We start from the raw sequence: 25267 nt of genomic DNA, 5'->3' as shown, positions 1-25267 counted from the left end.
TACCTTCCTTTGGTAATAAGGTTTTCCATTTAATCTGTGTCTGCTCTAATAATATGTCACATATCTAGTATTTTATTTGTTGGAGATCAACACCAAACTTTTCCGACAATCATTTAAAACTGAATTATTTGCTTATTAAAAACAGCTTATATTTCATTTCAGTTCAGAGATCCACCATCCCCATACGTCCGTTTCGGTCTCTTCAGATCTCTTCAGTAGGGCGACATGAACACCTCGAAACGAAACCAAGCTGCCCATTTAATTGGAACTTCAAAAACAATTCTGCGTATTGGACACAGTAGCGGTAGCGACATCTATTTTAAAGAGAAATGAGACGTCTCAGATCTAGACAATAAATCTTAAAATTCTCTTGGAATCATTTTCTAATAATCTCCTCTACCTTTTATAATTTATAAAGAAACGGACGACGAATAAAAGAGACGAAAGGAACTCTACAATATGCAGTCACCTTCTGTCTATTCGTCTAGCAGAATTCCAACGAAAGTTGATTTTAGAATTATTTTTGAAATTTTGCTTAAATAAGCAGCTTGATTTCGTTTCGATTCAGAGGTGTTCATGTAGCATACTGAAGAGGTCTGAAGAGACTGAAACGGACTTATAGGGATAGTGGATCATCTCTGAACTGAAATGAAACATATTTTATTTATTTAATATGCTCTACAGGCCTTGTAGGCCTAGGGCTTTACAACTTAACAATTACAATTTTACATAATACAAATGACAATATATACTAATGTCTTATATATTATTGTGTTTCAATTTATCAATCAAAGATGGAATAACAATTTAATTTTTTTATATAACGCGGGCACATAAATTTAATACACCCTGTATATTGATTTGTAAATATTTATTAGAAGTTAGCTGTCACGCAAAGTGGGTTTCTCTTTTAATGAGCTTTTCCCTGCAAAAATTAAAAACAATTTTGTAAATAAAAAGTGAAGTGAAAGTTATTTAGGATTAAAAGTTTAAAAAGATTGTTTACGGAAAAGATAAAACCACAGTTAGATGTAATTATTAGTTTTTAGAAAAATAGAGGTAAAGAGAATTTGAATTTTAAATACGTTTGTTTAATGACAGGAATATTTAGATAATTTCCGAAAAGTCATTAGTTTTGAGTTAGAAGTATTGTTTGAAAGAATGACTGGGTTTTCGATTGAAACAGAGGGAGGTGAAGAGAGAAATATTTCTGATTGGCTTGGCAATTTGGAAGGGAGAAAGTTTTGTTTGAATGTTGAGACATTTTGGAAAAGAAGAGATCATTGTGTTACCGGCATCCGAAAGAAGCAGTCAAAACTTTTCGTGAGTAGTTCAGAAGTAAGTACTAGTGTTTTGTTTTGATAGTGAGAGTAGCCGAAAAGTGGTACGAGAGACGAATCAAATCGAGAAGAAATACCTCTTTGATTCTGTAAAGTCCAAGAGAGTAAGTTACAAGAATTATCATTATTAAAATTATTTGTGACACCAAGTAAAAAAGATACTTGGGTCTCAGGAGATTATTGTTGAGAGAAAGAGAGGAGAGAGATTTGGAGTTTATTGAACGAGTACTGGTCAAAAGGAGCCTGGCTTGTGTTTTGGGAGAAATAGTTGCTGGTTTGCTGCTGGATTTTTGCTGAGAACGGAGAGGGCTTTGATTGGTAGCCTCCTCAACAATGAGGAGCTGTTTGGGTCAAGAGGAGACATCATTGTGTGTGAATCAAAAAGGTCAGTCAATAACCTATGTGATAGATATTTTTTTATAATCAGAAGTTAATTTTTTACATAAAAGCATATGCATTTAAGATTCCAACATTTAAAAAATTTAATAGGAAGTATAAGTAATTTGAGAATACCAAATTTGTTTGTTTAGCTTGTTTTATTAATAGTATCAAGAACAAAGCGATAAATATTTGTTTGAATTAGATTAATTTATATGGTAAAAGTTTCTTTTGGACAGTTATGCCCACAGGATTTAATTAATAAATTTACAGAGCATTCCTTTTGATAATAAAGGTATTTGTATGTGTTTATTTATGATTTTTGTATTTATTTCCTTTTCCTATTTTATCCCGATAAGGATCAACTAAGAGATACTGAAGCCACGAGAAAGGATAAGTATAACCTTAGAGAATTTAATTCATTTTTTTTTTGACAAAAGGCACCCTGAGATTTTTTCCTAATAATTTTTATGTATGATTTGCGTTAATTAAATAATTGATCAAATAAACAATAATTAATATCAAAGTAATAAGACGCAGATCATAACAATATATTATATAATTTGATTTAACCTTCGGATGACCAAGCGGGGGAAATTGTGACCCCAGCGTATGTTTTTCTTTAATAAATCCACAAGTATTTTTAATTTTTAACTCATTATTTTTTTATTTGACTTTAATATCATTCTAGATATCCTCATATTTTGAAATAAAAAAGATTCCCTATATTTTACGAATAAGAAATATATTCTGAAGTTGATGTTTAGTAAAATACCGTCTGTTATGTGTAATTCCAAGTAGTTTTATGCTAATGACGTCGACTTTGCAAAGCAACAAGACACTTACTCAAGATACACACTACACATGACACTAAGACTCATGTTGTGACTGGCTGAATGACATAAAGTCCATGCCATAAAAAAATACATAAATAAAAAAAATTTAAAAAAAAACTTTATTTTTCTGTTAAGTGTCATTTTTGACATTTTTAACCTGGGGTCATCCCCCCCTTGGTCATCCGTGTAACAAAAAAAGGTTGGTCATCGGAAGGTTAATGTCTATGTAAAAATCGCTGCACTATGTTTCTCCACTCTATCCTACTTTTCGCTTTCTCTTTCCAGTCTGTAATTTCCATCGATCCTATATCTTCTTGAAACTTTTCGTGTCATCTTTTTCTTGGTCTACCTCGTCTCCTTGTCCCAACTGGTCTTCTTAACAGTACCTTCTTTGACATTCTTGACCTACACATCCTCTCGACATGACCTGCCCACCTGATTCTTTGTGCCTTTGTGTATATTGTTATAGTTGGTTCTTGGTAAAGCATCCTTAATTCTTGATTAGTTCTTTTTTGCCAACCGTCTGCCGTATTTTTCCCCCGAAAATAGTCCTCAGTACCTTGCGTTCTCACCTCTCTATCATTCCTTCTTCTGTTTTGTTTAGTACCCATGTCTCACATCCGTAAATGAATGTTGCTCTTATTACAGTTTGGTATCTTCTGATTTTCGTCTTTCTTGATACATAATTTTATTTTAATATTTTTTTTAAATTGCCGACCTTTGGGTTACCTTTAGCTATCCTGTGCTTTAGTTTATTTTGCTCGTGTCTTTTTTCATCTATTGTGGCACCTAGATATGTAAAGTGCTTTACTCGTTTAAATTTATATTCTTTTCCATCGAACGCTGTTAACTTTAGCATATCTTCAGGTTCTCTTTCTGTGTTGCCTAGCACCATATACTTCGTCTTTTCTTCATTTATTTCTAGGCCGAATTTTTTTGCCTTTCTGACTAATCTTCTCATGATTTTCTTTAACTCGGTATTAGTTTTTGCTAGCAGTGTAAGGTCGTCGGCGTAGGCCATGCATTGATGCTCGTTACGGTAGATCGTTTTATTTCTTGTGTTTCTATTCTGCTGTTCCTTACACTTGTTTCCAAAACTAGATTAAATAACACAGTTGCTAGAGGGTCACCTTGTCTAAGTTCTTTTTTGACTACAAATTTGTGACTGTTCCACACTATTTCGTTAGATGTCATATTAAAGGTAATTCTTATTAGCTTGATTAGTTTTTCTGGTATTTTCATTTGCCGTAGGGCTTCATACATTTTTTTTTTCTCTAAATTTTGTCATAGGTCTGTTTAAAATCTATGAATAGTGCATATAAAACCATTTTATGTTCGTAACAGGTTGTTTGGATTTCTTTTATGTTAAATATTTGCTCTGTCGTCGATCTATTGTTTCTAAAGCCTGCTTGGTATTCTCCTAATAGTTTCTCTGCGTATACCTCTAATCTTTCTCTCATATTCCTAGCAAATATCTTATAGCACACGCAGAGCAATACCACTGTAATTTTTCACCATCGTTGCATTACCTTTTTTTATGTAATGGGATTATCCAGGCTCTGGCCCACTCTTTAGGTATATTTTCTTCTTTCTATATAAGTTCCATCAGTTCAGACACCTTTTCCAGTAGTTCTCTCCCCCCTGCTTTCAGAATTTCTGCACTTATTTCATTTAGACCTGGACTTTTATTGTTTTTCAATTTACTTACAACTCTTTGCACTTCGTCTTTGGTTGGTTCGGCTATTCTTATATCTTCTTCCTCTGTTCTGTCTTTGTCCTCTCCCTGATCTTCATCATCACTGTTTATTAAAGTTTCAAAATACATTTTCTATTCTTTCATAACTTTTTCCGGCTCACTTACTAGCTCTCCTTTTATGGTCTTTATATACCTTGTTTTGCTTTGGTAGCCTTTTTCTACTTTTTTACCTCTTGATAAAATGATCTTATTTCATTGTTTTTAAATTTTTCTTCTATCTCCGGCAACTTTTTTTCATTGAATTCTCTCTTTTTCTTACTGCAACTTTTCTTTAACTATTTTCGTACGTGGTTATACTCTTCCCTGTTTTTTTCCTTAGGTTTGGTCAACATACTTATTCTTAACTTTTTCTTCTTCTGACAGCTCTGCGGTCGGCCCATGGAATTCTCAACATTCTTCTCCAACAAAACATTTCATTGTTATCTAAATTTCTTCGTTTTTCTTGACTCAGTGTACAAGATTTACATGCGTATGTCAGTATTGATATTGGGTATATTAAATGGTTAATCAACCTCATTTTTAGAACACAATAAGAACTCCCAGATCCGTAAATCTGAAAACCTCAACCGTGGAACCAATTTCTGGGTACATCCTTAATTTCTGTCTTTTACAGTTTATAAGGCAAGGACGACGAAATAAGGAAGCGAAACGGATTCTACAATATGCAGTTACATTTCTTCCATTGCTCTAGGAAAAAATTCCTACGAAATTTGGTTGCGTGTACTCACATTATGAGTAAACTGAGAAAATGAGAGACAGCTTTTGTTTCATTTCGATTAAGAGCTGATCAATCATCCCTTTACGTACGTTTCAGTCTCCCGAGACCTTATCAGAGGGGCTATATAATCAGTTCTTTCATTTTTTTATAGTTTGTAAAGCTTTAGATGAAAAGGAAACAATTCAAGTTAAACAAGGCGGAACCGCGCCTTATCACGGATATTATTGCTCCGGTCTCCCCTTTGCTACTTAAATCAACGTCACACGTTTTAGGAAATTTATTCAATAAATTTGTAACTTTAGTGTATAGTGTATATAGAATATAAAACGATAAAGATACGAGTTATTTACAAGTAACCTTACTGCGAATACCTTAAAATAACAATACCTACTAGTTAATGAAATCATTTTACAACCTATTTAACAATACCTTTTGTTGATAAGCTGACAGAATGATGTTTTTTAGTTTGTTTTTCATAAGCGCATATTTTTCTCAATGCTTTGCTAGTGAGGCAGTAGAGATATTTGCAAATGGCATTGTTAAATATTCAGGTAACATATATAAGGTATGTAAGACAAAAATGTTTTTGATAAATGTACGTAAACTAACAAAATATTTTCCATTTTTATTTTGTGTTAATTAACAAACTAAATTGAACTCAATTAAACTGAATAAAACTGAATTAAACGTCGAAAATTCATAAAGGATATTCTTAAATCAACGTTACAGATCAGTACCTACTTAAAGTAATAGGTAAAGAATAACTAACAAATTATAAATAACCTAATTTTTATCGAGAACTTCAGAAAAATAAGCAAATTTTGTCCATATTCATGATATTGCAATAGCCAGTTATTTGATGAGTTTTTCAGTTAATATATTATTCCCTGTTGTAAGAAAACCTCTACTTTTTCTGCAGACATTTTATAGTCAATTCTTCTTTCTCATATGCCCTCTCCTCATCGGAGGTTGGAGACCATCAAATTTAATTATTCATCTTGTGTTAATCGCATAATTGTGCTGGCGTCCTTTATGTTGTGCTATTGCCGTAAGTAACGCAACGAATAGAATCTCTTTCGCCTGATGCCTCTTGTTCTTTTGAAGTTTCTTTCAACCAGTCCCGGATTAAGAATCTTGAGTCCTATAGGAAACCCAAGCTAGGGGCCTTAAGAAACTTTTTTTCCCTCAAAAACCTCGGATAACTCCTCCATCTACGAGCGGTATTCCTTTAATATATTAGTGGACATTTTGTAGATTTAAACTTAAATTTTTGTTTCATTTGTTCCTTGAGGAGATAAAACAAAGAGATAGTCAAGAAACTGTTTATTTTTATAATTTTGCTTGAATTTTGTAATAAAAAATTGTTTTAGCTTTTTTTTTTTTGTTATATTTATTAATAAATGGACGATTCATTTTAAAGTATAATAATTTTTCTAATAATGAAAAAAAAGAAGGTCGTAGAAAAAGTACCTATACCTAATATTTTACTCTCATGTAATGGATATTACTCTGATGAATAACGACACTGGTCGTCGGCTCGTGTCGCAAACTTCATCATCGTTAGTAATACCCATCATTACATGCTCTTTGAATAATATACTATTACTTATTACATAATTGTGTAATAATGAATAATTACGGATTAAATTTAGTTTGAGTTTTCAAAGCCTTATAATTATTATAAAGCAACTTATCTGAGTTTCATAGAAACAAAACTACTTAATATATCTTCAACTTCCAAAGTTTCGAGCACATCATTCTCAATAGCCATAACTATTGAGGGAAATGCTAGTCTATTTTGGACCACTGTCGAACGGTGACGGTTTTCAATAATTTTAATTTTTGAAACTGACTCTTCCTCTGTTGCACTTGTAATCATTAGCGTAGGATAAACCTTAGAAGCTACGGACAAATTTCAAAACTTCGATTCTAATTTGTTTTCCTAAATAGCCCAAAAAGACTATGAAGCAGGAATAAAATGTTTTCGCTACAAGTCCTGAAGATGGACTATAAAATATTTGAACTGCATTAGTTTTCATGTAGTTTGAAGCACACTCCTTTATTCGAGTATCACTCAGTTTTGGAAAACACACAAAACACCAAATACTGCAGTTACTGACTCGTACACTGTCAACTGACGACTTAGCTCAGTAATTAGCTTATCCAAAATTGGTAGATTCGTTTCAGCCTCTAACTTTTCTCCACCCTGTAGAAAAACTTCATTGGAATTAGCATCATCAAAATGTAGTTTTCTTTCTCGCGTTTGTTTGCTCTCGTCGGTATATTTAGAGTATTGTTGATCGCAGACCTTCTGTTCGTAGTAAGATCTCTTTGGGATTTTAAGAACTCCAAAAGTCATTTTAGAAGCTGAACTGCAGTTTCCAGTTCAATCTCTTCTCTCTGTAATGATTTACTGACAGCGTTGATAAGTTCTAAAATTGTAGCCCAAAACTCCTTAATTATGAAAGTTTCTTTTTTTGACATTTCTCTCAGCAAACACTTAGTTTCACGAACTGTTTCAGCTTTCTGATTAGGGTCGTCAGCAAGAGTATGAAGGGCACATTTGAAGGCATTGTAACCTTTGTTGCTCTTGTTGCAGCATCACTTGCAGTCCATCTAGTGCAGCTTATTCTTTTAAGGACAAGGTTTAGATATGACAAATGGAATCGCTTAGTTGAGTTCCATTTAAGCTTTTGATCGTAGCTTCCCAACGGTGGGTAGAGCCTAAAGAAAAGTTGTACACGGACTGAACAAATCCAATATACGATATTGCTCCAACGGGTCCAACGCAACTTTTAGCAGCACTTAGGTACTCCAACTAAAGCGAGTGTGCCGCACAAAAAAATGTAAATTGCAAGTTTCTTAATCTGGATATTCTTGTATTTGCCTGACATGTAGTGAAAAGCATGAATAATGAGGGAGAAGGTAGCGACGGGCCGCTGACTCATTTGTTGCTCTTGCTCTTAATACTATGCGACAAGCGATAGCTGGCGGGTCACCTTGCGCGAAAATACACAACGAGAAATACACAATACGAGAAGGTCACCTGCCAGGTGTGGCTTGTCGGATTGTACTTATCTAAGAAACCGTGCAGACTGATAGGCAGTTAGTACTGTTCCTTCTACCAAACGGCATTCATTAGCGACATGTTCTCGCAACATAGGCTTTCCATGTGAACAAAAGTATGCACTGTAATGTAATTTTATAATATGTCCACCATCACTTTTATGGTATTGCGCGATATTTGAATTTTTCAACATAATAATATTTATAATTTTTATTTAAATCTAATTATTATTTTTTCATTTTGGGCCCTGCGAGGCCCTCTTTGGGGCCGAGGCCCCTAGGCAACTGCTTACTTTGCCTATTGATTAATCTGGCACTGCTTTCAACTCAAAGATCAACTGCAGAAAACCATAAGTATACTAGTTGTACTTGTTGTTATTGTTGTTACACGCGTGACGTGGTTCTTGCTTCTTAAAATCCTGTCATCAGCGTCGAGAGTAGGTAGCATCGACTGTCTATTTTTGACCTTGATAAACCCTACAGTACGGTATCCTTAAATAAGTTGTAGTTGTGCATGAAACACAATGGTATCAGGCAACCAGGCAACCAGGTTTCATTAGCTAAATTATCAGTAGTAATTGCACAAGAGCTCTAAAATTATTGAATTTTTCCCGAGTGACACTTTGACAGTTTTAATTTCAAGAGCCAAAGGCGAGTGAAATTATGTCAAAGTGTCACGGGGGCAAAAATTCTATATTAATTTTAGAGCTCGAGTGCAATTTTTTGCGATTATTTCATGAATAAAACTGTTCAAAACCAAAATTTTATTGTAATTTATTTATGTAAGTACAAATTAGTACAATTAAACACAAAGTATTTATAAATATTTGACGATTGAAAGCCATCACTTTTATAATTTTTAAAACATTAATTGTCATTAATGTCACTGAATGTATTTTTTCGTAGCAACGAAGGGCATCTGACGTAATATACTTAACGACGGGCAATTATCAAAAATTATCGATTTAATTCAGATTTCTGTAGCTTTCTATTGGTCAGAATCTGCTATGAATGAAATAATCAGTAGTAATTACACGAGAGCTCTAAAATTATCGATTTGTATCCCGAGTGACACTTTGACAGTTTTAATTTCACGACCCAAATGGGAGTTCGAGTAATTCGATAAGATTATTTCATGAATGAAACTGTTTTTTAAATCTTTTAACTAATATTTTATTAAAAAGGGTTCAAGGCAGGTTTTGTTTACATTCGATTCAGAGTTGGACTACCATCTCCATATAGCAACTATTTCAGCATCCTTATGCATCATCAGTGAAGATTATGCAGTCACAACTCTGAAGGGAATATAAACATTCTGCCTCTTTTAAGGCAAAACATCGCGATGCAATGAACCCACCTTTTGAGACGCAAATCAGCGACATCTCTCGTATTACGAGGAAAACAACGAAAAGCCTCAGATACAAAGTTTACTACTTTTTAAACAATTAGAATAATTGAAATAAAAATATAATAAACAATATTTTAAATCTAAGACTTTTCGTTAATAAACTGCTTTCTGGCTGCATCCCATATCTCCGGATTTTACAATATATAATCACGTAGAGACGACGAAAATAGGAGAAAGCAAATAAAGGACACTTAGGCCACGCATTTACCTTCTCTTCGTCTAGGAAAAGGACCGAAAGACAGTTTCTAAATACTCAAAAACTGAGTAAAATGAAAAAGATTAAAAAGGGTTCAAGGCAGGTTTTGTTTACATTCGATTCAGAGTTGGACTACCATCTCCATATAGCAACTATTTCAGCATCCTTATGCATCATCAGTGAAGATTATGCAGTCACAACTCTGAAGGGAATATAAACATTCTGCCTCTTTTAAGGCAAAACATCGCGATGCAATGAACCCACCTTTTGAGACGCAAATCAGCGACATCTCTCGTATTACGAGGTAAACAACGAAAAGCCCCAGATACAAAGTTTACTACTTTTTAAACAATTAGAATAATTGAAATAAAAATATAATAAACAATATTTTAAATCTAAGACTTTTCGTTAATAAACTGCTTTCTGGCTGCATCCCATATCTCCGGATTTTACAATATATAATCACGTAGAGACGATGAAAATAGGAGAAAGCAAATAGAGGACACTTAGGCCACGCATTTACCTTCTCTTCGTCTAGGAAAAGGACCGAAAGACAGTTTCTAAATACTCAAAAACTGAGTAAAATGAAAAAGATTAAAAAGGGTTCAAGGCAGGTTTTGTTTACATTCGATTCAGAGTTGGACTACCATCTCCATATAGCAACTATTTCAGCATCCTTATGCATCATCAGTGAAGATTATGCAGTCACAACTCTGAGGGGAATATAAACATTCTGCCTCTTTTAAGGCAAAACATCGCGATGCAATGAACCCACCTTTTGAGACGCAAATCAGCGACATCTCTTGTATTACGAGGAAAACAACGAAAAGCCCCAGATACAAAGTTTACTATTTTTTAAACAATTAGAATAATTGAAATAAAAATATAATAAACAATATTTTAAATCTAAGACTTTTCGTTAATAAACTGCTTTCTGGCTGCATCCCATATCTCCGGATTTTACAATATATAATCACGTAGAGACGACGAAAATAGGAGAAAGCAAATAGAGGACACTTAGGCCACGAATTTACCTTGTCTTCGTCTAGGAAAAGGACCGAAACACAGTTTCTAAATACTCAAAAACTGAGTAAAATGAAAAAGATTAAAAAGGGTTCAAGGCAGGTTTTGTTTACATTCGATTCAGAGTTGGACTACCATCTCCATATAGCAACTATTTCAGCATCCTTATGCATCATCAGTGAAGATTATGCAGTCACAACTCTGAAGGGAATATAAACATTCTGCCTCTTTTAAGGCAAAACATCGCGATGCAATGAACCCACCTTTTGAAACGCAAATCAGCGACATCTCTCGTATTACGAGGAAAACAACGAAAAGCCCCAGATACAAAGTTTACTACTTTTTAAACAATTAGAATAATTGAAATAAAAATATAATAAACAATATTTTAAATCTAAGACTTTTCGTTAATAAACTGCTTTCTGGCTGCATCCCATATCTCCGGATTTTACAATATATAATCACGTAGAGACGACGAAAATAGGAAAAAGCAAATAGAGGACACTTAGGCCACGCAATTACCTTCTCTTCGTCTAGGAAAAGGACCGAAAGACAGTTTCTAAATACTCAAAAACTGAGTAAAATGAAAAAGATTAAAAAGGGTTCAAGGCAGGTTTTGTTTACATTCGATTCAGAGTTGGACTACCATCTCCATATAGCAACTATTTCAGCATCCTTATGCATCATCAGTGAAGATTATGCAGTCACAACTCTGAAGGGAATATAAACATTCTGCCTCTTTTAAGGCAAAACATTGCGATGCAATGAACCCACCTTTTGAGACGCAAATCAGCGACATCTCTCGTATTACGAGGAAAACAACGAAAAGCCCCAGATACAAAGTTTACTACTTTTTAAACAATTAGAATAATTGAAATAAAAATATAATAAACAATATTTTAAATCTAAGACTTTTCGTTAATAAACTGCTTTCTGGCTGCATCCCATATCTCCGGATTTTACAATATATAATCACGTAGAGACGACGAAAATAGGAGAAAGCAAATAGAGGACACTTAGGCCACGCATTTACCTTCTCTTCGTCTAGGAAAAGGACCGAAAGACAGTTTCTAAATACTCAAAAACTGAGTAAAATGAAAAAGATTAAAAAGGGTTCAAGGCAGGTTTTGTTTACATTCGATTCAGAGTTGGACTACCATCTCCATATAGCAACTATTTCAGCATCCTTATGCATCATCAGTGAAGATTATGCAGTCACAACTCTGAAGGGAATATAAACATTCTGCCTCTTTTAAGGCAAAACATCGCGATGCAATGAACCCACCTTTTGAGACGCAAATCAGCGACATCTCTCGTATTACGAGGAAAACAACGAAAAGCCCCAGATACAAAGTTTACTACTTTTTAAACAATTAGAATAATTGAAATAAAAATATAATAAACAATATTTTAAATCTAATTAATATTTTATTGATATCTTCGCCTGAATATTTGCTAAACCTGTTCATAGTGTTCTCTTTGACGAGTTTTATAAGATTAATTGGCATCAATGTCACTGAATGTTCATTTTTGCGTAGCAACGAAGGGCATCTGACGTAATACCTGATGACGGGAAATTATCGAAAACAATTCCCGCTGTAATTTTTATTCTTGTAGTGTAGCTGTCTATTATTGTTCAGAATCTCTATGAATGAAATAATAATCTTTGTTATAATACAGTGATGAGCGCGCTAATAACCGGCAAAATAACTCAAAAACACATTAAGTTGTGAGATAAAAAAAAAAGAAACTAGTGGAGGTGGGAGATTTAGCGATAAAAACCTATGAATTGACATTCTACTTATTGTTTCTTACCTTTACACGTATCGGCCGAGATTGGCAACTGGCACTGTCACAGTGCCACTGACAGTTTTAGTTGACATACTCCTGTGATAGGTCTTAAAGTGGGCAACAATAAATAGAATGTAAGTTTATAGGTTTTTATCGCTAAATCTCCCACTTCCAATTTTTTATTATTTTGTAAATAGTAGGGAATAAAAATTTGAAATTTTGCAGCTGTGTATAACTTTACAGACCCTATCAAAATAGCTATCAAAATGACAGTGTTGCCATTTAAGAAAATCAACGATTACTTGATATCTCTAAATTGGGACGCCCTGTATACATTATTATTGTATGTCAAAAATGACAATTTGAAATACTAAGCGACGGGTCTGACCATTTTTCAAAAAAATACAATTAGTATTTTAATTATTGAATTTATTCCAAATTATAGACATAACTTTGTTATTTTCTATTATCTTGTAAATGGTAGAGAATAAAAATTTGATATTTTGCAGTTGTGTATAACTTTACACACCCTATCAAAATAGCTATCAAAATGACAGTGTTGCCACTTAAGAAAATCAACGATGACGTCATATCTCTAAATTGGGACACCTTGTATACATTATTATTGTATGTCAAAAAGGACAATTTGAAATACTAATCGACGGGTCTGAGCATTTTTCAAAAAAGCAATTAGTATTTGAGATATTGAATTTATTCCAAATTACAGACTCTCTCTGTATATTAATGCAGCTATAACGCGTATATTAATGTAGGTATGTCACTACTGTATTGCATGTACTGGATGTATGACATATATTGCAGACCACATCGAAAGAAATAAAATGGAAACTAACGAGGCACAGCCACTATATGTGCACGAACCAACAATAATGCGAAGAAAATCGAGAAAGCTTCGTATATTACTCAATTCTATTAGACACAGAGCCAAGCAGAGGAAAGATGATTTTGTGTTTAAGAATAAGCTGCCCCACCATGTCGGTAAAGTCAGCAGCACCACTTCATAAGACCAAATTCAGACCAAGACTATATTTTATTGCTAATTTATTGCTAATTTATTACGCAAAGGAAAAATTTATTGCTGTAGCCGTTTCCGAAAAACAGTGGGTGCTGCTAGCTTTACGGTAAAGCTAGCAGCACCCACTCTATATCTCGGCAATGAAAAGGAGTACAGGGATCATTTTAACGGCATATTTTATTATTAATTAATTGCTCTTGATTGGTAAATTAACCAATCCAGAAAAACTACCCCATCATCCCCTAGCGCAAAACTAACCCCCGAAAAAATGATTAAAATCGAAAATTCAACCCCAAGGAATTAATTGCTAATTTATTGCTAATTTATCACGGAAAGAAAAAATTGATTGCTGTAACCGTTTCCGAGAAACAGTGGGTGCTGCTAGCTTTACGGTAAAGCTAGCAGCACCCACCCTATATCTCGACAATGAAAAGGAGTACAGGTCCCACTTTAACGGCATATTTCATTGCTAATTAACTACTCCTGATTGATATATTAACCAATCCCTAAAAACTACCCCATCATCCCCTAGCGCAAAACTCACCCCCGAAAAAATGATGAAAATGGAAAATTCAACCCCAAGGAATTAATTGTTAATTTATTGCTAATTTATTACGAAAAGAAAAAAAATATTGCTGTAGCCGTTTCCGAGAAACAGTAGGTGCTGCTAGCTTTACGGTAAAGCTAGAAGCACTAAAGCTAGCAACACCCAAGCTATATCTCGGTAAGGGAAAGGGTACAAGACCCATCTTAGCGGCATATTTTATTGCTAATTAATTGCTCTTGTTTTACATTAACCAATCCCGAAAAACTACCCTATCATTCCCTAGCGCAAAATTCACCCCCGAAAAAATGATGAAACTAGAATATTCAACCCCACGGAATTGGTTGCTAAGTTATTACGGAAAGAAAAAAATTATTGCTGTATCCATTTCTAAGAAGCGATAGTTATGCCAACTTTACGGTAAAAACAATCATAGGTATATCTCGATTATTGTCGACAATGATAAGGACTATTATAGGGCCCATCTTAGCGGCATATATTATATTAGTAAAAGTACCCTATTAATCCTCACCCTAGCAAAAAACTCACTCCAAAAGTCGAGATATCGGTCAAAACTACAAAGCCTGAAAAGTGAAATGCGAGGTATTAATTACCTACTAATAGTAGGGGAGGAAAGTATGCTAAATGTGCAGTCACTCGAGCGCTTTGGCGATCTACTGGGTTGTGAAGAGTAGGTCCTAAAACCAAAAAAAATTTAAGTAAAGTTTTCAATTTTAGTTTCGTAATCGTTTTGCATGTAGTTAACTTACCTTATCTTAATCTGATGATTTGGAGTTTTTATAGGGATAGATTTTTTTTCGCCCCCCCCCCCCTTTACGAGCTACCCTGTATTAAGAGCCAATATATGGTAGAGGTACATTTACAGGGTACAAGGTTTCTCCCCATATGATAATCTGACGCGCTCGAGTAACTGCAAAAACCCCCGCTTGGGCTCCCCTACCATAAATTATTTCTGAAGTTTTATGCCAAGAAACAATTTATTGTTGCAACTTGCAAGTGTTTACTGTTTACATAATAATATTATATAGTATAGTATATTATAAAATTAATAATAATGACAACTATTAAATAATGACAAATATTTTTATTATAAATGATTGATGATTACTAACTCAGTAGTATTAATGTAGTATGTATTCTCAGGTCTCGCTGGCTACTGATACCGCATATACAACGTTCCATTATGCAAAAATTATGTATTTAGTAATTAAGACCAGTTGATACAGGGTTTCTATTAATCATTGGTGCAGTCAGTAGAAAGGTGAATAATGCAATTTATTGCTCTACCCTTTTCCAAAAAAAAAACAAAAAATATTTTAGCTTCATACTTGCTACAAGGTATTACATACCCGTCTACCGATTGTTTCTCGGAAGGAGGGGAATTGATAAAAGGCATAGAACTATAACAAAAAACTCAAAGAAACTTTACTGTCCAAAAAATGATAATACGTATAGTCTACCTCGTCCAGTGCTATTTTATAGTAAATATCGATTTTTAATCAATTAATATATACAAACTTAAAATCAGCGTTTTTAAAAATAAAATTTTAATGATCGAATTTTATGATTCACGGACGCCGGACGGAGATATTATGTCTTAGATTGATTTATTACTGATTTATTAAGCTTAGCCGTTTATTTCAGTTTTGATAATGGACCTATAAAAATACAAGAATAAAGAAAGAAAAATAAAGGCAAGAATACCAAAATGCTCTCTAAATAAAACTCAACGGAATCAGAGAGGAAGGTAACTGTAGAGGAGTAATAGACAATAATTAATAAAAACAATAATAATGGAATCTTCAGAAGAAACTGTCGTAAAAGCCAAAAGGCAAAGAAACGTGGAATGCAATGATGATGAATTCAGAACTGCAGTAGAGGAAGCAAGCTAGGATTAACCAACTTCAAAGAAAAACAAGAAATGTCAGAGAAATTTATAACGAAACGAGAATACAAGCGACTAGAATATACAGAAGAAAAAAAAGAGAGGCTTTGAAAAAACAAGTACAGGAAATCATAGAGCTTAAAACAACAGACACGAAAGCAAAAATTCTACAAAAGAATAAAAGAAAGCACACAGTCATTTAGCCAAAAATTGGCGATATCCAAAGACAACGACGGAGAACTACTAACAGAGAACCAAAAAATTATAATGAAAGAATACTTCGAGGAAAACCTAATGCAGACAATGAAAATGATGAAAACGAGACAATATAATACGGCGGAGCAGCAAATTGAAAATCCGGGCTATGAAGAAGTACTTCAAATAGTAAAGAAACTAAAAAACAATAAAGCGCAAGGAACAGATGGAATTTTCTTCTTCTTTTTACTTTATAAATAGGCTCAATGTCTGTTTTACTTCGGTTTTTAGCCTCAATCAACGTTGTCTGACCATCTTTTCCTCGATCGTCCCAATGATCTTGTTCCATTTGGCGATTTGTCTCTTGCTATTCGCACTATTCTATTTTCTGTCATTCTTCCTATGTTGTGTTTACTGTACTTCTTTTCATGGCCGAGATATAGAGTGGGTGCTGCTAGCTTTACCGTAAAGCTGGCAGCACCCACTGTTTCTCGGAAACGGCTACAGCAATAAATTTTTTATTTCCGCAATAAATTAGCAATAAATTAGCAATTAATTCCTTGGGGTTGAATTTTCGATTTTCATAATCTTTTTGGGGGTGAGTTTTACGCTAGGGGATGAAGGGGGAGCTTTTCAGGATTGGTTAATATACCAATCAAGAGCAATTAAATAGCAATAAAATATGTAGTTAAAATGATCCCTGTACTCCTTTTCATGGCCGAGATATAGAGTGGGTGCTGCTAGCTTTACCGTAAAGCTGGCAGCACCCACTGTTTCTCGGAAACGGTTACAGCAATAAATTTTTTCTTTCCGTAATAAATTAGCAATAAATTAGCAATCAATTCCTTGGGGTTGAATTTTCGATTTTCATCATCTTTTTGGGGGTGAGTTTTACGCTAGGGGATGATGAGGTAGCTTTTTAGGATTGGTTAATATACCAATCAAGAGCAATTAAATAGCAATAAAATATGCCGTTAAAATGATCCCTGTACTCCTTTTCATTGCCGAGATATAGAGTGGGTGCTGCTAGCTTTACCGTAAAGCTAGCAGCACCCATTGTTTCTCGGAAACGGCTACAGCAATAATTTTTTTCTTTCCGTAATAAATTAGCAATAAATTAGCAATTAATTCCTTGGGGTTGAATTTTCGATTTTCATCATCTTTTTGGGGGTGAGTTTTACGCTAGGGGATGATGGGGTAGCTTTTCAGGATTGGTTGATATACCAATCAAGAGCAATTAAATAGCAATAAAATATGCCGTTAAAATGATCCCTGTACTCCTTTTCATTGCCGAGATATAGAGTGGGTGCTGCTAGCTTTACCGTAAAGCTAGCCGCACCCACTGTTTCTCGGAAACGGCTACAGCAATAAATTTTTCCTTTGCGTAATAAATTAGCAATAAATTAGCAATAAAATATAGTCTTAGTCTGAATTTGGTCTTATGAAGTGGTGCTGCTGACTTTACCGACATTGCCCCACCTACTATAATGGAGTCATCAAACAGAGACCTTACCACCTGGCAGAGACCTGAACTGCAAGGCATGGAGAGTTTAAATAGACTCACAAATACAGTGGAATGGTGGATGGAACTACCTCGGTAACCTTCGTATCAGGAACCTCGTTTCATATTAACCCGCGATCAGTAGTGTTGTTAGAAATTATCTAACATTATTAGCTATTAAAATAGGAAGTGGTTGAACATACCGGGTGGTGAATCGTAAAACGGGCCATAGGAAAATCAATGTAAAATTCTAAACTGTTGAATTCCTGCTTCCCTAATTATTTTACATCAAAAGTCATGAGAGAATATTTGAGTTTGAGTTGAATTATTAGAGGATTCCAATCTGTATTACAATCAAAAGTTAAAATTGTACTACGATTTAAACGCATTCCAAAATTTTTAAAAATATAATACATTTGCCACAGTAGGTATGTGTGTAAAAGTTAGGCCACACGTTACTATTTAACTGACAGTGTTCACACCATTGACTGAATAAAAAATCTTTATTATTAATACTTTCTTCCTCAATTGAGGGTATCTTATCAACTGTATTGTTTTTAAACAATAAATGATAAAATAAAAATATTGACAGCTCAAAAATGTGAAAATAATATCTTCATTGTGACTTGTGACACATTATTGCACCGTGTGTGGCCTAATTTTGGGCTGAAAAACTGGAAAATATTACATTTTTACAAAATTTCGGAATATGTTTAATTCGTAGAACAATTTTAACAGTTGTTTTCAATACAGATTTCAATCCTCTACAAATAGTTTCTAATGTCTTTTGATGTAAAATAATTAGGAAAGCAGGAATTCAACAGTTTAGAATTTTACATTGAGTTTCCTATGGCCCGTTTTCCAATTTACCACCAGGTATGAAATTTACGGAAATAAAAGGGAGATATCGAACACTGATTTTATTAAATCTTGCCCAAGTATACTTTCGCTCCTAGAGTATCATCAGGGGCATTTCGTCAAAACAGGAAGTTATCCTTGAATGTCATAAACATTTGTCTGATTTGGGATGGCCATATTAACACATAACATAATATATAACAGACACTTGACAGAGGAGAAACAGAAAAAAATTAATTGCCGGGACTACTTCTACGTCAGGTACATATTGAAGATATAATATACATATACAAATTTACATTGATATAATGTACATTGTACAAACAACACAACTGAAAAGGGTCATATTTTTAAATATTGATTAAGCAAATTATTTATACAATAAAGCTGTTATAAAAATTTGATAATGGAATTTAGTTCAATTTTGGATAAATATGATTATTTTCAACGATCACATCTACATTACATATTACACCAACAAACCAACAAAAACAAAACAAAAACAGTCAGAATTTGATACCCCCTGGTAACATTATTCAAATAATGCTTTTCAACCACAGATTACTAGAAGCCTTAACCCAGCATTTGTCGCTAGGTTAGCTTTTAGTCAGTGGTCGCGCGTGAGATTTTGTCTCACATATCCAACTTTTACCCGTTTTTACGAAATAAAAATTTCAAACTAGATTTTAAACTGAATAAAGTTATTATTAGTTTTACACAATGTGACTGTTGATACGCTTGTATAGTTTAATCGAAAAATGTAGAAATGATATTTATTTTAATATTTCAATATAATAATAAATATTGTAATATATTGTAAATTTCAAATTTGTACTAGTACCTTTATTTTATTGTCCTGCAACAGGGCAAGTCCCAAAATTATCTTTGCACGATTCGTATTGCAAATACAAAAAAAATAATGCTACAATATAGAGTAATACTAAATAATGTTATACAGGGTGGTCGCGCGATGAGAGAATATCTCACGTGAAGCGAACTGACTTAACAGTCGGGCCATACTAAGTAAGCCAACTGAACCACCATCTGAGCAGACTTGTCTATTCGATTGTAGCGGAAGGATAATTAGGAGACTAGAAGGAACTACAACATGTCCAATTTATCAGGGAAAAGTTGCGTCCACTATTCTGAAATAGTTTGAAAGAATCTCATATAGTGACCAATGCCGGGTTAAGCGGATGGGTACGTATTTTCGGCTGCAATGCTATTCAAATGGGGATTCATTTTTTTCGAATCCTGAGAAAACTAATAAGTATTTTTGAAAAATTTAAACGCAGAATGGAAAATTACATTATTAGCGAGGGCTGAAAGTCCCTGAGAACTTCTATAATGTTTATTTTAATAAGTTACAGGGGTGAAAAACTAAGAGAAAATTTAGTGTAATTTTTAATTTCAAATATCTCATTCAAAATAAACTTTTTATTTATTCTAAGGGACTCTCGGCCCTCGGTAATAATTTAGTCTTTCATTGTGCGTTTAAATTTTTCAAAAATGTTTATTGGTTTTTTCAGGATTCGAAAAAATGAACACAATGTCCGTGGTAATATTTTCCAAATCTATCTTTGTCATACAACGCACTCAGTCGAATAGAATATTGTCAGCATATTATTGTCAGTCAGACAGTGACAATCAGTGACAATTTTAATTATTTGACATTAATCGAGAATATTTTGAGTTGTTGATTAAATAATATTGATAATATAGTGTATTTGATAAATAATTTATTTAAGACGTGAACTTAATAAAAAGTTATTTATTGTGTATTATTTGTGGAAGATCTAAGCAGAGAATACATCAGGATAATATATTCTGTGATCCAAGTATTTTGTTGTTAAAGATGTTCAAAATTGTATGCGTTCCATAGTAACAATATATTATTAAGAGGAAACAGTAGCGATCAACAGGTAGCAAAAACGCGTTCCAAGATTGCGGCTGTAATTTTGAATATTTTTTCGAGATATTTGGCACACGTATTCGTAATATAATAAAGAATGGCGGTACAGAGCCCAATTTGAAAAATATATTAATGTGTGGAAATTACTCTGTAATTAAATACAATATTAACAAAACGAGCCTGTACCGCCATTAAGGAGAACAAAAAAATACACTTTCTTCAAATAAACTTTTTATCCGAAGCCTAGATTTTGTGTCATTTTGGAACTACTAAAATGTTTTATTTCATTAGTAGTTCCAAAATGACACAAAATCTAGGCATCGGATAAAAAAGTTTATTTGAAGAAAGTGTATTTTCTTGTTCTTCTTAATGGCGGTACAGGCTCGTTTTTTTAATTTTGTATTTAATTACAGAATAATTTCCACACATTAATATATTTTTCAAATTGGGCTCTGTAGCGTCATTCTTGATTATAAATATTTAAAATTACAGCCGCAATCTTGGAACGCGTTTTCGCTACCTGTTGATCGCTACTGTTTCTACTTCACTTTTCCTCTTTCCTCGATTGAGTATTAGTTTTTGTTGTACATATAAATTATTACAATCACTGAATACATAGTTAGTGAAAAAATTATCACATTTATTAACTGAATTAATAATTTGCAATTATAGAAATAACAGTTATCCAAAAACATTCAAAAACCATCTCTTTAAGTTAATGATGACATTTTCAAGTAGAATGACATTCTAGTAATGTTTACATATCCATACCAGTGTGAATTTTACTACACGTAATTTGCCGTGTAAAGACAGAAAAAGTAGGGATAGCAGTAAAATATTTGCGAATTATGTACCGATGGCCTTAAGATACACATAACCTAAAAGATCAGGTTGTGAGGATTTTCGCAGAACTTTCAGACCTAAGTAATTTTTCTTTTTTAATTTTGTGAAGTCGGTTTCCGGAGTGGAAAACGAAACGTTAAACAGTAGTTCATTTAAGAAATGTAATTTTCATTACACCAATAATTGAATGAGCTGCTTTGTGAGGCTTGGAATATCACGGAAGTCTAAGTATGTGATGTGAGAACAAGTTGGCTTCCAATAACCGATAAAAAGCTAGCCTAAATATTTTCTAGCATACATACATATTCTTTATTTCTTTTATCGGCTGACGCCGGTGTCTAAAATCAAATTTTACATTTCAAAAATAAATATAAACTTAAATAATAACTACTCACAGCCTAATTAAAATCTAAAAATAAATTATGACACTTTTATCGTGGCGCTGCAGTATAAGTTCTTCTCCATTCTCTTCTGTTGTTTGTCAAAGTTTTTGCTTGCCTGATGTCTATATTTCTTTTCGTTAAAGCCTTCTCAATGATGTTGTTTCAGGTTAGCTGAGGTCTGCCTCTTTTTATTTTGCCTTGCGCCTTACACTCCCAGACTATTTTAGGAAGTCTCTCATTTGACATTCGATTCAGGTGGCCAAACCATCGCAGTTGATTTTCTTCAACTCTATCCAGAACTGCTTTAGTTTTCAAGTGCTTTCTGATATCCTCGTTTCTGATACGATCCCTTCTGGAGACTCCAAGTACTCTCCTTAGGTATTTCATCATTTAGGCATTTCAAAGACCTTTAACTTCGTCTGTCTCGTGATTTCCTTCTTATTGAGCCGAGTCTTCCCTAAAGCATGAAAAAGTCTTTCGGTGTTTCTTATTCTGCTGTCTACTTCTGTTTCAATATTTCCATTTTCGTTAATGAACCCTCCTAAGTATTTGAACCATGACACTTGTTCAATTGTTTCATCGTCTATTGTGATTTGGAAATCTTGTTGATGCGGTAAACTCATTACTTGTGTTTTCCTAGCATTTATTATTAGTCCTCTGTCTCTGAATGCTTTATTTCATATAGCCAAATTTTCTTGCAGGTATTGTGTAGTAATATATATAATTTATTTTAGGAGCTGGTTATCGATAACAACACCAAGGGCAAAAACTTTATTACAAGTCCCCTTGGCGTACAAGTTATTTTAGCCTTGGTTGGAGAAGGATGCAAAGGAGTGACAGCTCAACAATTAATCACAGGACTTCAGTTACCGAATACTAATGTTAGGAGAGAAGTTATTAACCATTATAGGACATTAAATCCTTTTATAAAAGGTACATTTGAACTAAATTTGGCCATTAAATTGTATATCTCTAGATACTTCAAAGTCCTTCCATCGTTTTTGGATTTGGCAAGAAATATATACAAATCAGATATAGAAAATATCGATTTTTCGAATCACGTTTTAGCGGCTAATAATATTAATAAGTGGGTCGCTCTGGAAACAAACAATACCATTCAAGGTTTGGTAGATGCTAATGAACTTAGTGCATTGACCAAGTTTGTTACCGTTAGTGCTTTATATTTCCGAGGAGATTGGACAAGATCGTTTAGTCCTCAGAGAACAGACAACCAAAATTTCTTTCCAAGATATTGCAATAACAATAAAATTGCCAAGATAGTTAAAACAATGAATGCTATTAATACATACCTGTTTTTGGACTCATCTGCACTGGAAGCAAAATTTTTAGAAATTCCATATAAAAACTCGAATTGTAGTATGACGTTTATATTACCACATGAGCAAGATGGTTTATGCTCTATAGAAAAGGACATTCAGAAATATCTACAGAAACAAAAATTGACAACTGAGCTAGTTGATGTATCTATTCCCAAGTTTAATATTACCAGTTCAATAAACTACATACCACTACTGAGAAAGGTAATTAGTTTTTAATATTATTTTTTTAAATATACTCACGGCACAGTTAATCGCCCACCTTGTATTTTTTTAAATTCGCAAAAATTGTCAATATTTGACCACATTTTCTGAAAGATACGGTGACAACAACCTTTGAGGAAAAAAAGCAATAAAATTACTAAAAAATAAATCAAGGGATGCTTAGCAAAAATTCAATATCTTCGAAGAAGCTCGGTAAGCCACTGCTTTGGTTAAAGGACATGGAGCAAACCTTTTATTTTACCGATGCGGTAGACACGCTGACGTCCATCTGGGCACTTCGGGTTATTCTGCTTTCATCTAAGAACAGTATATTCTTCCATTCCATTACAGTCCAGTTAACATATTCTCGCACAAAACCAAGTCTAGCTCCACGGTGTTATGAGAGCAGCTGTGGGTTGCGAGCCGGACCGAAAGCCCTCTAGTTTCTTTTTTCGGTTTACTTCTAATGGTACGTTCACTTACATTAACATTTCTCATCTCAAAAAGAAGAGTATGAGCTTCAGGAGCGGTGCAGAAGCGATTTCTCAACACGTTGTTGACAATGAAGCGGTCATCTTGAATTGTAGTGCATCTGTGGATGTATAAATATATCTCCCAAAATCGTCTGATTGCATCCCGTACCGTAGTTCTGCCCCTATAGCCTTCGGCGAGCTCAAGACGGCTGCGGTACGCGGTAGACAATTGGCACAATATCCCCCAATCGAATATCCAGGATATCATGAATGGATTACCTAATCGGCTCCAAAAAGTTTGAAGCGCCGGAGGCGGCGCTACCTATTATTATTACTAATATTTTTTTAACTATACTATGATTTTCAAAATTATATTTGTTTGAATTTTCTTCGAAGATTTTTAAACATTGGATTTTTGCTAAGCATTTATTAATAAACGACTTTTTTGTCAATAATGTTACTGTTTTATTCTTCTCAAAGGTAGTTTACACCACATATTTCATAAAATGTAATCCGAGATAGACAATTTCTGCAAATTGAAAGAAATATTATGTGTTTTTTATTCCTGATGACAAAATCGATCTCGTTTTTTGGTCTTACCATCGGGATTCCTCAAGGTCCATATTTTATGGATCTTCTTAAAGAAGAAGCTTTCATTAAATATAAATTGTTTTCAACGAGAAATTTAAGAGTATCCCTTTCGTTTACGTTGCTTAGTTCGCCTCCTTTTTATTGATACATTAAGGGGTAGCGGTAGGCCCAAAATCTTGGTCCAATGCTATTTAAATACATTCATTTTTTCGAATCCTGAAAAAACTAATAAATATTTTTAAAACATTTAATTACATTTTTACATTTCAGGTTACATTATTACCCACGACCAAAAGTCCCTTAGAATAAACAAAAAGTATCTTTTGCATAAAAAATTTGAAATTAAAAATCACGTTCTTTTTTCACCCCTGTAATTTATTAACATAAACATTATATAAGTTTTTAGAGACTTTCGGTCCTCGGTAATAATGTGTTTCATTCTGCGTTTAAATTTTCAAAAATATATATTAGTTTTCTCTGGATTAAAAAAATGAATGCATTTAAATAGCATTGGATCATGGACCAAGATTTTAAGCCTACCCCCTTAATCTGAGCTGAATTTTCATTTTTGTTATACTAATAATTTTTTGGCTATGAAATTGTGATTGATATACTTTTACTTTAGCTTTTGTATTCCGTTTAATTAAATACATTAAGGGGGTAGGGGCAAAATCTTGGTCAGATGCTATTTAAATGTATTAATTTTATTCGAATCCTGAGAAAACTAATAATAGATATTTATGAATAATTTAAACGCAGAATGAAAGATTACATTATTGCCGAGGGCTGGAAGCAGAGATATGTCAACAATAGATCAGGCTAGGGATATGCCACTCAATGCATCGGGGTATAACGCCAATATCAAGTACAGTGGCCTAGCTATCTTTGTGTGTCGTGCGAGTGTGAGCGTATCTACCAAGAGGTGGGAGTAATGGAGCGACAGTGACACAGAGGCGGCAGCCATCATATGCT

General features: G+C 33.6%; 1 protein-coding gene across 1 annotated transcript in view; it reads left to right on the top strand.

Annotated features, from left to right (window-relative positions):
• The first annotated feature begins 5346 nt into the window (after positions 1-5346).
• LOC114329175 (antichymotrypsin-2) overlaps positions 5347-25267 on the top strand; it is a 36597-nt gene continuing 16676 nt past the window's right edge. Inside the window, exons 1-2 of the mRNA XM_028278197.2 lie at positions 5347-5593; positions 22425-23231. Of these exons, the coding sequence (XP_028133998.2) occupies positions 5480-5593; positions 22425-23231 (921 nt within the window). The 5' untranslated portion in view covers positions 5347-5479. The remainder of the gene's footprint in view (positions 5594-22424; positions 23232-25267) is intronic.

The sequence above is a fragment of the Diabrotica virgifera genome, chromosome 2 (genome assembly GCF_917563875.1).
Source record: "Diabrotica virgifera virgifera chromosome 2, PGI_DIABVI_V3a".
Classification (NCBI taxonomy): domain Eukaryota; kingdom Metazoa; phylum Arthropoda; class Insecta; order Coleoptera; family Chrysomelidae; genus Diabrotica; species Diabrotica virgifera.
This window is presented reverse-complemented; position numbering and strand designations above follow the sequence as displayed.